This window comes from Rutidosis leptorrhynchoides, unplaced genomic scaffold (assembly GCF_046630445.1).
Source record: "Rutidosis leptorrhynchoides isolate AG116_Rl617_1_P2 unplaced genomic scaffold, CSIRO_AGI_Rlap_v1 contig473, whole genome shotgun sequence".
Lineage (NCBI taxonomy): Eukaryota > Viridiplantae > Streptophyta > Magnoliopsida > Asterales > Asteraceae > Rutidosis > Rutidosis leptorrhynchoides.
The window spans coordinates 50966-66173 of record NW_027266706.1 but is presented as its reverse complement, the minus strand read 5'-3'; the positions used below and the strand labels follow the sequence as shown (position 1 = coordinate 66173).

The 15208-nt window shown below is 37.5% G+C and overlaps 4 protein-coding genes across 4 annotated transcripts; 3 read left to right on the top strand and 1 right to left on the bottom strand.

The window, feature by feature from the left end:
- Positions 1 to 90: 90 nt before the first annotated feature.
- Positions 91 to 2201, bottom strand: LOC139883925 (SNF1-related protein kinase regulatory subunit beta-3-like). Its single transcript, XM_071868021.1, has 3 exons — positions 2156 to 2201; positions 1861 to 1934; positions 91 to 414 (listed from the first exon to the last, which is right to left on the bottom strand). Exons 1-3 carry the CDS (start codon positions 2199 to 2201, stop codon positions 91 to 93), a joined length of 444 nt encoding a protein of 147 aa, XP_071724122.1.
- Positions 2202 to 2253: 52 nt separating this feature from the next.
- Positions 2254 to 5053, top strand: LOC139883924 (probable 2-carboxy-D-arabinitol-1-phosphatase). Its single transcript, XM_071868020.1, has 9 exons — positions 2254 to 2579; positions 2751 to 2856; positions 2968 to 3184; positions 3277 to 3395; positions 3967 to 4053; positions 4185 to 4238; positions 4324 to 4422; positions 4504 to 4611; positions 4697 to 5053. Exons 1-9 carry the CDS (start codon positions 2254 to 2256, stop codon positions 5051 to 5053), a joined length of 1473 nt encoding a protein of 490 aa, XP_071724121.1.
- A 2441-nt stretch (positions 5054 to 7494) lies between these two features.
- Positions 7495 to 8298, top strand: LOC139883923 (F-box protein CPR1-like). Its single transcript, XM_071868019.1, has 2 exons — positions 7495 to 7562; positions 7692 to 8298. The coding sequence occupies exons 1-2, from the start codon at positions 7495 to 7497 to the stop codon at positions 8296 to 8298; spliced, it is 675 nt and encodes a 224-aa protein (XP_071724120.1).
- A 4520-nt stretch (positions 8299 to 12818) lies between these two features.
- On the top strand, positions 12819 to 14746 carry LOC139883922 (uncharacterized). The gene is made up of 4 exons (XM_071868018.1): positions 12819 to 13426; positions 13500 to 13602; positions 14170 to 14360; positions 14482 to 14746. The coding sequence occupies exons 1-4, from the start codon at positions 12819 to 12821 to the stop codon at positions 14744 to 14746; spliced, it is 1167 nt and encodes a 388-aa protein (XP_071724119.1).
- The last annotated feature ends 462 nt before the right edge of the window (positions 14747 to 15208 follow it).

Genomic DNA, 15208 nt, shown 5'->3' with positions numbered 1-15208 from the left:
GCGGAGAAACAATTAATAACGTTCACGACGCTAATTCTCTAATCGGATCTATCACAAAGTTCCCAAACTGTATAAACCAAACCCAACAAATCAAGAACAGCCCCTTCTCTGGACAGGTTGGTATAGCACAACGGTGACATATTTGGAACGGAAGCGATGAGTGAATCCAAGTGCCACTACCGATCGCGGAGGTTCCCTGTTCTCGATATAGAGATGGTTGAGGATCACGTTCTGCGGTAACGGAAGATTTGCCGACGTGTCGCCGCTGTTAGGAGGGTAGCTGAGCAAGGTATGTTGTAAATGTGGAGGGAGAACAGGAGGGTCTCGTGCCTCGTCTTCATTCCACGGATACACATTGTTATAGCTTGCATCTGGCGATTTCGGAACTTCGAATCCTACCACAGTTGGTTCATCCTGCAAAAAGGAATATTTGGTTTAAGATTTTATTTCACAACATTACTAAACAAAAGCTTTAGCGTTTAGGCTTACATGATTTTCATGGTTATTCATGTTTTTCACCAAAGCTTGTGAACCTGAAAGGAGAAACATTTCTTAGGGAGAACTTAGATAAGCAGATATAAGCCAGCATAACGAACACTTAATACCCATAAATTTCTAATTCACCTAGTGTAGCCCATTGAACCAACAATGACCCAAATGCTTCTCTGTCTAATATAATCAAGCGATATCCATGGCATATATAATCATCTCGTAACCAAAAAGCTCATAACTAACAAAATCTTGCTAAAAAGTTGTTTTTTTCTTGAACAAGTTCTCATCTCCTAAATGCCAAGTGAGCCCGCTTAAGATCCTAAATGCATGTAGATTTCTATAAGGGCCCAGTTTTCACACTGAAAGTACACAAGTTAAAGGCTATACATTAAGTAGCCGCCACACTCATGTGCTACTGTTTGGTCAAACTTAATTTGTTTCATCAACCAGGACCTAGCTAATGTTACGTCAATGAGTCCCTGCCTAGCTAGAATCCTCTTTCTGCAGCCCATTGCAAAGCATCCAATTGAAGTAGCAAAGTAAACTCATCTTCTTCCTGAGCAGATATTTCTCTGTTATCTACCAAGTATATTGTGATCCTAGCAGGCCTACAAGTATGCTTTTCTGATTCATGCATGGGTTGGTGTAAGCAGAAAGCCTAGTCGGTTGAAGAAGCATTCTTTAGTCAAAATGGTGAATTGAACGGAGAAGGTCTAGTAAAAAGAAGGCAATACCAACTAAAGTGGAAATCGATAACAACACCAAAATTCGATTCTCAAGGAGTTAACAACGCTCTCTAGAAAGTTCAACTTAAGAAGCGCATTGCAACTCAGTACAGGTAGAAGGCAATACCTATGAAGTTACGAACTACAGTAACCCCAAGGAGCATCATTGACATTGTCGTCAAGTTGGAAAACGTTGAGCTTGTAGTTAAGACCGTCAACACGGTAGGATCAAACTAAGATTTTGAGAAAATACATATAAAAGTACTTTTTTAAATACAACAAAACACACATCATTTCAGCATATTTTGAGAAATCAACAAATAATCTCAAAAAGCTAATCACATGCAGCTGAGCTCAATATCAATTAGTTAAGTAAGCGTAAACCAAACTAACTACAGCTTAATTAGCAGATAACTCAATTTGATCTTATCACAATATCCAGAAGATCCAAAACGGCCAAAAAAAGGAATACAATTTTACCCAAAATTGAATCTACAGAGGAGTCAAGGGGCTGATGAATAGGTTTGCACTGTTGACGAGTTACAAAGAGAGAGGAATCCGAGCGTGACTGAGATTTAACGGATGAATGCTCCAATAAGGTGAATTACGACAGCCGCAAGAGCCGTCTTAGCTGAGTAGATACTTGACGTGGTGGTGGAGGTGGTAACGGAGCTGAGCTGACGATTGACGGCTGATGGTTGGCTCCGCCGGCGGCAACTGCTTAAGAATCAGAAGAAGTGTGCTTTTTATATTTTTAATTATTTGTATAGGAGACGCGAATGAATAAAAAAAGGTAATTGACCCCCGTTAACAGTAATTTGCCCTTCATTGAATAGAAAATTACGAAAAGGGCCCTGATTTTAATTTTTGTCTAACGATTACCTCTTCAAGTTTGTTGACTGTTAGTCAACGTTACTCGGTTCGGTTCAAGTAGTTACATTTATCCTGATTCTCTCCCTCACAACAACGGTCACCACTCACCATACAAAAACCAATCCCCAGAGAAATTAAATTAAATTGAACAAATTAATAGAAGATGATTTGCCTGACGCCATCTCTCGCACTCAATCTTCCGTTGAGAATCCGATCATCATTGTCGCCGTCGTCATCAAGCGTTCAACAACAGCCGACCATCATCGGGAGTGGAGAACTGAGCTCCGAACTGTACGGTTCGACACCTTTCACTCCGATTCCGACAGCTAAGAGAGTGGTGCTGGTACGTCACGGGCAGAGCACGTGGAATGCTGAAGGTCGAATCCAAGGAAGCTCGAATTTCTCGGTGCTGACTCAGAAAGGAGAAGCCCAAGCTGATACCTCCAAACAGATGCTCGTCGATGACACATTTGATGTCTGCTTTACCAGGTTTAGTTTTTATCGGAAGCTTCCTTTCACCATTTATGGACTTTTAGCTACAAAAATTTAGTTGACTTAGTCGAGCTTTACTGTTCTATCCTTTATGAAATGTAGTATTGTTGGAGTTATAGTAGTAATTTGACTTCAAGTGACTTTCCTGAATTTGGTTGTTGGCATCAGTCCCCTGAATCGGTCGAAAAGAACAGCGGAAATCATATGGGGAAATCGCAAGGAGGAGATGATACCGGAAAATGACTTGAGAGAAATTGACCTCTATTCATTTCAAGTATGATTCTGCCATCCATGTTCCAAATATCAAAATGACTCTTTGTTTGCATTGCATGGCAGTTATACAATTGATAATTTGATAAAATAGCAGATGATTGGTTCTTCATAGGGACTTTTGAAGCATGAAGGCCAAGAAAAGTTTGGTCCAGCTTTCCGTCAGTGGCAGTTAGATGCTCCTAATTTCAGCATAGATGGTCACTATCCAGTTCGAGAGTTGTGGGCACGAGCTAGAAGCTGCTGGGATAAAATTTTGTCTCATCAAAGCCAGTCTGTTCTTGTCGTCGCACACAATGCTGTTAATCAAGCTCTTATCGCAACCGCAATGGGTAAATATTTTTTTTTTATTTCTTTTCTTGAACATCTAAAATGATTTCCTGATTTAGCACTTATCTGCTTCATTTTCATTTTTAACATTCAGGACTAGGAACAGAGTACTTCAGGATTTTACTTCAGAGTAATTGTGGTGTCACTGTGTTGGATTTCACGCCAAAATCTGAAGGTGGTTCTCCACATATCTGTCTGAATCGGCTGAATCAGGTACACACCATGATTTTGATGATATTTACAGCTGGAGTATTAGAAATGAACGACATGATTTTTTAATGTTTTCTTAATTGATGTATCATTCCTGGTTTTGTCAAATTCTGGAGGGACGGTATGTTGAAAATGAAAGCAACATAGCCATTTTCTTTTCCCCATTTCAATTTTTTTATGCCGTTTATAGTTCAAGGATTGTTCAATAAGGAAACTGGAGTCTTGTACATTTGTCATTTGATGCTAGATGGAGATTGAGAAAGGTTGCTGTCAATAAACCTTTTCTCATAACAATTTGTTATTCTACTATTTTTGAGCTAGTGTATTCAAGTCTTGACTCTTGAGTTGGAATTGAATAGGGGATATTATACCTACTTTAGAAATGGAACGAGTGACTGAAAGTCTGAAGAAAATAGCAACAAATGTTTTCAAGATTTGAAAATCATTCTGGAATTTGAAACAATATTCTACTTTATTTATACCGTGTAACTTTAGCAGATAACTTTTTTTTTTTTGATGCATAATTCTGGCAGAGATAATGCAGTCCTCGGAATAATGACTATTGTTAATGCAGACCCCAAATTCACCAGTTGCCGATGGAAGTTCTGCTGGAAGGAAAACCAGTAAGAGGATCATACTTGTCTGTCATGGTTCCAGCCAGGTTAACTTAGAGGTATACAAACAGTGACCAAAATGTTTGATTGGATTTCACATAATTGCCATCAAATATGTTAATATAGACATTTGCTTCTATTTTTCTTCATCTGTCATGGTAATAAATTCTTCAAACAGGCTAAATCCCCCAGTGCTAGAGATCAACCACTGGACATGCTTGGGATCATACAGGTAGAACATGACATATATTGTTTCCGTTGAATCATTGGAGCCCAAAAATCCTCTGATCTGGATTTCCTTTCTGGATGCTTGACAGTCCCAAAAAATTGCTGAGTTGCTTCTTGATTTGAAAGTGAGCTCCATAATTAGCAGCCCCAAAAAGGCTTCCATAGAGACAGCCACGTACATCTCCAGAGTAAGCTCACATAGCATCTATCTGCAAAACCATTATCGTTTATCCACGTTTATCTTTTCACTTATCCAATTTTTCTTTTAGGTGCAAGAAGCTGCTGATTGTTTAGGAGTTGATTGCATGCCACGGTATGTAGAGATAAAGCAAGTGCTTGACCTTGATGTTGACGATATCTTTCAACAGCCGGAGAATGTATGTAATCTGAATTGATTTCTAAAATTTTCCGTTATTGTTTATTGGGTAAAATAGTATTCAGTCCATGTTTTAACATTTCCAGAATGCTGATCAGGTTCCCAGTCTGGAGTTAAATAAGTTCGAGGGTTCAACAATTTCAGCAATATGGGATCGGTCATTGAAAGTCTGGGAATCGGTGTTGGAGGAACTGTCTGATGAATCGGAGGCTGAAAAAGTAGTTGTGGTTGTGGGCCATCCATCAGTTCACATAGCATTGATGGGACATTGCTTGAATCTTACGAAAGAATGGACGAGTTCATTTCATCTCGACCAAGGAAGTATCAGCCTGATTGACTTTCCTGATGGACCGACTGGACGAGGAGTCATTCGCTGCATAAATTACACAGCTCATCTAGGAAGATGGTCAATCCCCATCACAAGACAAACAGCTGAAGACTGAAGAGGAAGAATTTTAACCGTGAATATGTATGTATATTTGTTTTGCATGAGAATAATGGAATAATGTTAGGAAGAACGATTTTTTTTTCTTTTTGATGGTTAGGAAGAACGAAATTGAGCTATATTGTTTTGGTGAATCGAGTATTGATCATTTATTATTTTAAAAACTAAAAATAAAATTATAATTCTTAAAATAAAATTTAAAAAATTAATATTATGAACTTTTTATTATCTATAGTAGCAAATCATACATCGGCTGTGTATCTTATCAATTTCTTGAAAAATGTGAGTGATGTTAGATCTCTAACTGTTACAGCGGCTACTTTAGAGGTATGTTTGCATATACTATTAAACATGTTGCCATGTATAGAATAAATGAAGTTGCTTCAAATATGGATCTCTTTAGACTTGTTTTTCTCATTTAGGCTTGTTTTATATTGGAAGATTATCTCTGCATTTCCTGATTTAGTGAAGAATGAATATGCCCTCTCCTTTCCATCACTTGGAATCTTTGGAACTCTATGAGGATGAAAGAAAACAATTTACCGTTATCCCTTCAGAAGTGAAAACTTTTTTGCTTGGAGAGTCGACCTCAGCTAGCTATGAAATTCTGGAAGGTATATGCATTTTTTCATTATAACTATGTATTTCCACTGTGTAACATTTTGCAATCAATCATTGATATTACTTGTCGTCAGTCTTTGTAAAAAAGCATGGACTGAGTCCTTTGTTTACTCCAAGCATTTTTTTTTTCTTTGCGGTATGCTTTTCGGAAGAAAAGATTAAACATTACGATGGTACTCCATTTAACTTATGCAGGGTCGGAGCGTTGGGTGAAGAAAGCTTATGTTGATGAATCTATTGCTGCTATATATAATGTAAAGACATTCTTCATCTTCAAGCAACCTGGAGTTAAAATCTATGAACGAAAATGGGTCTAATATGTTTCGTTATGGATGTAAGTGAAATATACATTCCACTGCTTAAGAAAATCTTCAACCAAGTCTGATGTTGAGTTGATGGTGTGGTTCAGGCTTTTTATAATGTTTTGTACTCTATTGTGTGGTTCAGGACATAAATTAATTACTCATTGATCGGAAATGAAAATGTTATTATAATGTTTTGTACTCTATTGTGGGTGGAATGGTGCTCAACTTAGTTTTTGTCAAATACCTTTTTTTCAACATATATACCCCAATATCAATATGGCTCGAGACGCAACTCCGAGCAGCTAATGTTGACACATACAATATACAAACTTGCTCGTGTATCAACAAATGATATTATGATATTTCCGCGGAACAAAGTGCTAGATCCAGAAGTTTATTGTTAACTATTAGTGAAAGTCGATTTTGCACTCAATTGTTTATTTTCTTACCGATTTGTAACCTTGTATAAGTGCTAACGATTCCCGAGTCGTAGGCTTGTTTAGGTAATTCTCGAGTTGTAGTCTTATTTAACTGATCCCGAGTTGTAGGCTTGTTTATGTGCTTCCCAGTTGTAGGCTTCTTTAGGTTATTCACGAATTGTAGGTGATCCCGAGTTGTAGGCTTGTTTAGGTGTTTACATAGTTGTAGGCTTATTTAAGTGTTCCCTAGTTGTAGGCTTGTTTAGGTTCTTAGCAAGTTGTAGGCTAGTTTAGGTGTTTCCGTAGTTGTAGGCTTATTTAATTGATCCCGAGTTGTAGGCATGTTTAGCTGTTTCCCGAGTTGTAGGCTTGATTAAGTGTTCCCCGAGTTGTAGGCTTGTTTAAGTGTTTTCCCAGTTGAAGGCTTATTTATTTGATCCCGAGTTGTAGGCTTGTTAGGTGCTTCTCGAGTCGTATGCCTGTCTAAGTGATTCCCGAGTTGTAGGCTTAATTATGTGGTCCTGAGTTGTAGGCTTGTTAGGTGCTTCTCGAGTCGTATGCTTATTTAAGCGATTCCCGAGTTGTAGGATTAATTATGTGGTCCCGAGTTGTAGGATTGTTTAGGTTCTCCCCGAGTTGTAGGCTTGTTTAGTTGATCTTGAGTTGTGGGCTTGTTTGGATTCTTCCCGAGTTGTAGGATTGTTTAGGTGTTTCCTGAGTTGTAGGCTTATTTAAGTGATCACTAGTAGTAGGCCTGTTTACGTTCATCCCGAGTTGCAGGCCTGTTTAGATGATTCCGAGTTGTAGGCTTATTTAAGTGATCCCGAGTAGTAAGTTTGTCTAGATGTTTTCCAAATTGTAGGCTTGTTTAGGCGATTCTCGAGTTGTAGGCTTATTAATCAAACCCGAGTTGTAGGCAATTTTTTAAAGAATACTATTATAAGGGAGAAAAAAAAAAAAAGCTGTGCCCAAGATGTTACGACGTTGGGCATTGATTTTTGAGGCCCAAGCCTTTTCATTTGGCCCAAAAAGGAAAGTAAATAAATAGAGTGTAGACTGACACTGTTGACATTTGTCTCTTCCTCCTTTGTCGAATGTCGAGTGAAAATGAGGATTCCAGCAGAATTAATCAGGGAGATACTCTCCCGATTACCGGCGAAATGTTTGCTCCGTTTCCAGTGTGTCTGCAAGTTCTTTCGCTCAACAATCGACGGCCACGATTTCTCCAAACTCCACATTTCCCAGTCCCTCAATAACAAGGTAAATCTCTCACTTGTCATAACTGATACAGGCGACGATGCCGGAAAATTAATTCTGGTGGATTTAATGATTATTCAATTGGGAACCACGTGGTTTATAAAACCCCTATCCCCGCCGGCTTCGAAGTAGATAACATCTTTGGGTTTTGCAATGGCCTTGTCTGCCTCTCCATGCGCCCCCCCTCCGGCCACTGTGTTATTGCAGTGGCCAACTTGGCAACGAGAAAGCATAGGATTTTACCTCCTTTAGAACAAGGGTTCAAGGATGAAAGTCCCCTCCGAGTCAGGTTGGCTAACTATGTATTTGGATATGATTCGTCAGGCGATGAGTACAAGGTCATTAGGATTACTGACTTGTTTGACACTTACCAATACGAGGACGAATATGAGCCTACGGGTTGCGAATTCGTGGTCTATAGCCTGAACGAAAATGCTTGGGGGAAGGAAAGCATATATTTACCTTTCCATGCTTTGTGGCATCATGGAACTGCTTTTGTTTCAGGGAAGATTCACTTCCTTTTGCTGTCAATTAAGGGTGAATGCAAATACAATGGAATTGAGGGTTTTAATTTATCCACGGAGAAGTTCCATGGATTCATCCGTTGCTGCCTGGTTGCAGCGATTCTGCTCTGTATTTGACGGAGTTAAGAGGGTGCCTTTGTGTAGTTTCGTGGACATATGGAACTATAAGTATATGGGAAATTAAAGAATATGGTGCACATGAGTCTTGGTCGAAGCTGTTTACTGTTTTATAAGAAAAAATGGAAATTTATCCTAGGTTTCCCTTGGCATACTCCAAGAACGGAGATAAAGTGCTGATGACGTTTGGTTGGTGTACTAAGGAATTTGAGGTACACATAAAGCTTGCTTGGTATGACCCTAAGAGGAAAAATAACAAAATTGCCATGGAGGAGGTGATCCCGGTAGGGTCTTCTATAGCCGTGGTGGTTGAGAGCCTTGTTTCACTTGAGACGTGCCATAGGGAAAGAAGGAAGGAAAGAAAGAAAGATAGAACCAAGTTTGTGTTAACTTTACTTTTATATGACTTGTTTCATCTTTGCTAGCTAGCTAGCTATCATATTTCCTTGCCCCAGTTCAGTATTTATGTTTTATTAGATTAAACAAGGAAAAAACTTTGATTGGGATTGCTTGGTTCAAAAATCTTGATTCACTCGGTGTCAGTTCATAGCGTAACGAAAAGCTGGGTTTAATATTCCAATATTCTATTCTAGGGATTTATACCTTTTACCATTGCAATAAGCATTTTTTGACAAGTTCAATATATCTGTTTGATGCAGACATGAAAATTTTATTTAAGCCATATAATTTCCAAAACCTATTTCTAGTTACATTGTTAATATGAACATGTAAATGAAAATGTTCAAGTAAATGCTCAACATGGCAGTCAAAACAGGTCAAAGTGTGCAATTATCACAAGCTATACGAAATCTCAATTTACACGTACTATGTAGCTCTCCAAGGTCCAAACGCACAATGACAAAGCTTTTATAGTTTCAAAGATATAAACCGATCCGGCGAAACCGGCCTGAGAGATCCTCCCTTATTAATCACCTTATCTTCTGCAAAATCCCAAACCAAAACTCATTACATAAATTAAATAATAGTACTTCCCTCTCAAATACACGATGTTTTGGACTATTAGAAACATTGTGTATTTTGAGATGGAAGTAGTGAATATTTTTATTCAGAAAATACCTGAAAGATATATAAGTTGAATAACTTACTACACTGATTTGGATGGCAAATGCACTTCAACCCAACACCACAATTATCATTAACATTTTAACACTCATTGCAGATCTCGGGTACATGATCTGGAATATCAAATGATATCCTTGCCCCTAACGACACGCCTTCATCCAACTTTCGTCTGTAAACTAGGCTGTGACGTGAGCACTCCATTTCTCTTGGATGAAATTTATTCCCTAGCTTTGAGATATCATCAATAATTAAGCATGATTCTGCAAATCCATGTAACTTTGTTCCATGCAGCAGGGAACTACAGTTGCGCAAGAAAGGCGAAACTCGGTTTTTCGAGCAATTGAAGATCAAAAGTGAGTTGTTTTCCGCAAGTGAAGGGAAGCTGGAAAAGAGAAGTGAAGGAGACACATATTTGGTTGACGGAGAAGGATCAGAAGGTTGAGAAATAGTTAGTGTTTTAGACTTGTAGTCAATTGCAGAGACTTGAAATAGACCTATTGAGGTTCTGAAGTACAACTTCTCAGATTTGCAGACGATCACACGATATAGTGGAGATTCCACGATCAAGAACGGTTTTTTAATTTCGATTTTACCGCAGAAATTGTTTTTAGCCATACAGTTTATGAACAAGAAACTGAGAATGACATATGTCACCTTCCATATCTGCATTCTTCTTTCGTGTCTCTCTTCTTGTTTAGCTTTTGATTGTATTTTAAACGGTGAAGAAAAGTTGCTAGAGGAGGAAGTAGTGCCTTTGATTATGGAGAGAATCTGCTTTTTTATCTTTTATTTTCTGCTAAAGTTTTAACTTTATCCTTCATTGCCAATGGTATCTATTCTATAGGAATTTAATAGAACATTCACTCTTATCCATTTTATAGAAAAAATTCTCAACTTTGAATCTTAGATAATCAAAGATATCATTCAAGTAACTTGACCATTACAGTAACAATACTTTCAACAAATATACCTACTTGATGTATCCTTCCTATGTCGAGTAACATAACCCAATTATATATTTGTAATTCAAAGACTTTCACGGCAACCAATCACGAATAATTTCCTAATTACAACAAAGTAAAGATACAGAATAACATAGTATATAGCAAGAAAATAACAGCCAGTCAGGGCAATGGGGGAGATTGAACTTCTGAGGGATCAACTAAGCCTTCTAAGACTACAAGCTGGTCCAAGAGGACATGCTTCTCGTCCTCAAGTGTCTTAACCCCATCTTCAACATCTCTCAACTCTTTCTCCAATGAAGTGTTTGCTTCCTCCAGCAACAGATACTTTCGCCTAAGAGCACGATACTCATTTGCAAGTGTAGAATCCTCCGATAAATCCTGGTTTTGGTGAAACAGTGTCGGAATCTCCTCCGTGAAGTTTCTCTTGGAATTGGAGACTTTATGCAAAGCTGCTAATGACATAGATCCTTGTAGCCGATCAACTTCACTAAACTCGTCGAATTGATGGAGCATAGATGCTTGTTGGCTTGCCATCTTCTTTTTATGTAACTTCGACTTGGTGATTGTCTCTGACAATGGCCTCTTTGGATCCTGTATTTCTTATTAATTAGACGGTATGCTAAACCATGCAGTAAACTGTGCAAGCACGAAGAGCAGTTGGAAAGGACCCAAGTAACACATTTAGAATATGATATATGACCACATAGATTATTTCTCTAACTAAATTTGCATAAAATCATTGCATGACCCCACAAAATCTAATTAACCAAGCAGTTGAAATGGATGTTTAAAAGACATAAGCAATGTTATTTTGTTACATATCACAAAGTCCATCAGAATTATTCAACATGTATAAAAACGACCAAAGCAAAGCAACAGAACATGTGATAAAAACATTGTGTGGATAAATACAATTCTCAAACCTGTTCTTAGACACATTTTTGTGCGTTAACATATTGGTGTTCTATAAGTGATGTAGTTAGCAACAAAACAGAAGGTTCTATATTTGGTTCAGTAGTCATGCCAAAAAATTCATAGAGCATGTCAATGTCAGAAAACTCGTGTCAGTCGCATATATGCAGCAAGTCACTAACAAATATCATTGCTGTTTATAGTTCGGTTGCTTGCGACACTATTTTGCGGAGTTGATATCGGTAATGACTACTCTAATCCCACACTTCCTTTTTGTGTAACTCATCACTAAGGTTTCCACCAAGAGCAGTCAATGACCTCGACTTAAGATAAAGAAGATTCATCATCATTTGATCTAGTTGACTATGCTGGTGGAAGGAACATTCCATTCAACGGAGATGATATCTTAACAAGGTCAGATTTCTACGCTCTAAAGAAAACATAATATAGCACACTAATAACACACATATGTAATATTGTAATCCAGAATTGCAAATAGAAAACATAATAAAGCAGAGAGTTCCAGGCACCTACAAACTACAAACATCGACAACAAACAATCATGAAACAATCGGAGACGACGAAAAAAAAAAACACTCCTTTCTCTGTTTGGAATCAACAAAATAAGCTGAGGATTCGTCTATCATAAATCAAAATAAGATACCCAGAATTTACTTACCTGAGACATGCCGTTAAGAAATCGCCGGAGCTATCAACAAAGGAAATCGTCGGAGCTCTCCGAGTGTTCTCTGTTTTGAATACAATAAAGGAAATCGTCTAGTTAGAAATAGGAAGAAATCTGTCAAAACACCCAGAAATTCATCGTCAGAAATTTACCAGACAAATCGTGTGACCGCTGGCTGAGACTTGGCTTCGGGTTTGTCTTAAAAACAGGAAGGTGCGATGCGTCCCGCCAGAAAATATACTCCTAATAATAATAAAAAATTATAATTGGGATAATTTCACTATATACAGTACAGCTGTACAGGTATATAAACTTTGTTTTTTTCTTATCTACCCCCTCAAACTTTATTTTCGTAAAACACTTATCAATCGATAAGCTTAGGGTTCGTTCGTAGTGTTTCGAACGTGCTGCGTCTTGCTACAGACAATCTTAAAAGTCGTATTTTTTATTAAAAATGACAAAAAAACACACCTTTTGAGGTTGTTTAGAGCAATATGAAACCCGCTCCAGATATAAAACGAACGACTTCTTAATGCACATCATGCTCTATCTTTCTTTAAATACCCTTACGAGACATGTTTTTTTACTAATAATGTTAAAAAAAAAATATTATAAGATTTTCTGCAACAACACAGAGCAGACATCCAACGAATACACCCTGAAAAACGCCCAAAAATAATTAAATAATAGTCGTGGTTACCTAATTGTTCACTTCTTTAGACTTGAGGAGCCAAATGAAAACTCCTTAAAATTTAGACACCTAATTATCAATTTATCGTTGCTAACATCGTTTCCAACCGGACAAAAACCATAAACACAGCTTACACAAGTACAGTTTAAAAATTAGCATAGAGAAAATCTATCTATTCATGAATATGGAAACGAGAATCTGGAATTCTTCTACATATCTTCACATCACTTGTAAATCTTTGAAATCATCGACACATTCAATTAGAGCAATCAGACGCTCTATTACACATGTAAATCCCCAACTACACACTCCAAGAGCTTCCGCCAATTTCAGGCTTTCAGCAATCCTTCCCAATCGATCCCCAATCATCCCCTTTACCAACCATTTCTCTCGCCCATTTGATTCCCCCATCAATTTCAATCCTTTTTGGGTTCAATCTCATCAAAATGACATTTTTGAGTGGAATCATGCTCGGTCCAGCACTACCCACGATTCGAATTCGTCCCTTATCGCAGAAAAACAACCTGTCGTCATGGTTGTTCTCTTGGGTTGGCTCGGAGCTCAAACTAAGCATTTGAAACGTTACGTGGAGTGGTACAATTCGAGACAGATTGATGCAATGACTTTCATGGTTGATGTCAGAGAGCTGCTTTCGTTTGATCTTGGGAATAGATTATATAATAGAATCTCTAATTTGGTCGATGAGCTCATTGTTTGGTCATCTCAAAAGGAAGATGATGGAAGAGAGCGTAATCTCGTGTTTCATACTTTCAGCAATACTGGATGGCTGGTGTAAGTTCATTGCATTGCTGAATTTGTTAATTTCTTTGGATTTCATGGTTGGTTGTTTTTTTGTTGAATGCAGCTATGGATCAATTCTTGATAGCTTGCAGTCCAGAGAGGACATTTTGGAGAAGATAAAAGGCTGTATTTCTGATTCCGGAGCTGGTGACCCATTGAATCCTCAGGTTATTTGTTCTTTCTATGTCAAAATATATGTGAATTGGACCAAAATGCTAGTTATAGTTTCTTTCTGTATCTGTTTAAAGTTTTGGACTCATCATCAGTCATGACAATCATTCTCGCTGTAGAAAGTTCATATTTGTATAAGGACTTGGTGCTGTGAAATCCAACTCAGTAAGTAACAGCAATATAGTTTTGCACTAGCTAATGCCAAATTCTGATTGCATCTCCATGATCAACAATATTTTATTTTTACGAAATCTATATTTCTGTGTGATGGCATTTTCCTTTTGTAAGTTCTAAAAACTCTGGTTAAGTGGGGGCAAATGATGTTGTGTTCCCTGAGAAGGATGCCAATAAGTTATAATCAAAGTTTAAAGTTTATAATCTTGAAGCTTAATGTTAGTTCAATTCAAGGGCTGAAGTTGACAGCTGAAATGTGATGACTTGTACTTTGGAGCTAGACTTATAAAATTTATATAACCCTGCATTACCCTCTGACGACTTCAATTTAAGATTGGTTTTGTGCCAATGATTATAAGACATTATCTTTAAGACTTTAACTATGACAGGTGTGGGCAGCTGGATTTGGTGCTGCTTTGCTGAAGAAACGTAGCTCAGCAACATATCCAATGGCCGAGACCAGAGAATCAAGAGGAATAGACAAACTAGTACAGGAACAACCAGCGATGATTGAGACCATGTTACTTTCATTCTTAGAAAAGCTCTTCTCTGTCCTACTCAAATTTCCTGATGTGAAACAGTAAGTTAATTTTCCTTATTCCTCATTTACAATTTAGATGGCAAAACTCCTACCGACACCGTAATTGCTCTTTCTGGACTATCATTACTTTGAAAATGATTTTTCTTATTTAATTTTGCAGGAGATTGGAGAAGATTGTATTTGTTCTGACAAACTCCCAGCCATCTTGTCCACAACTATATCTTTATAGCACAAACGACAAGGTTGTTCCATTTCATTCTATAGAAGAGTTTATTGATAGCCAGAAGAAGTTAGGGAAAAAGGTTATGTCCTACAACTTTGAGACATCACCTCACGTAGACCATTACCGAACATTTCCTACAACATATTCATCTCAGCTTCATTGTTTCTTGAAAGAGTGTTTTTCAACTGTTAAGCTTCCCTGAAATGAAAGTGTACACACAAATCTGTTGCAACCTGCAAAAGAGTAATAAACTAATAGTAATTGTTAGGAACTGATTATCTTGAGTCGTGATATCAAGTTTATTGCGTCTTCAATTTTTTTATTTCATTGCAATGTTAGTTTAGATCAAGTCAATAGTTGGTTGGTTTGTTAGTTTGATTGAATTTTAGTCACTTTGTGGCAGTTCGATTTCGATAAAATCTGCCCACAGAGACCGTGAGTTTATTACTTGCTATCATCACACCCTTTTAAATTAATACCGTTGGGATCATCATTAAATTTTATTAATTAATCGAGATTGTTAATTTATGATATATGATCATCCTCAAAATTACATTTTGTCATCACGGAAAATTATTAATTAAGTGAGTTTATTAATTTATCACGTATAATAAATCATCGAGGTTCGCCAGATTTTTCTAATGTTACAGCTGAAATCGCCTCG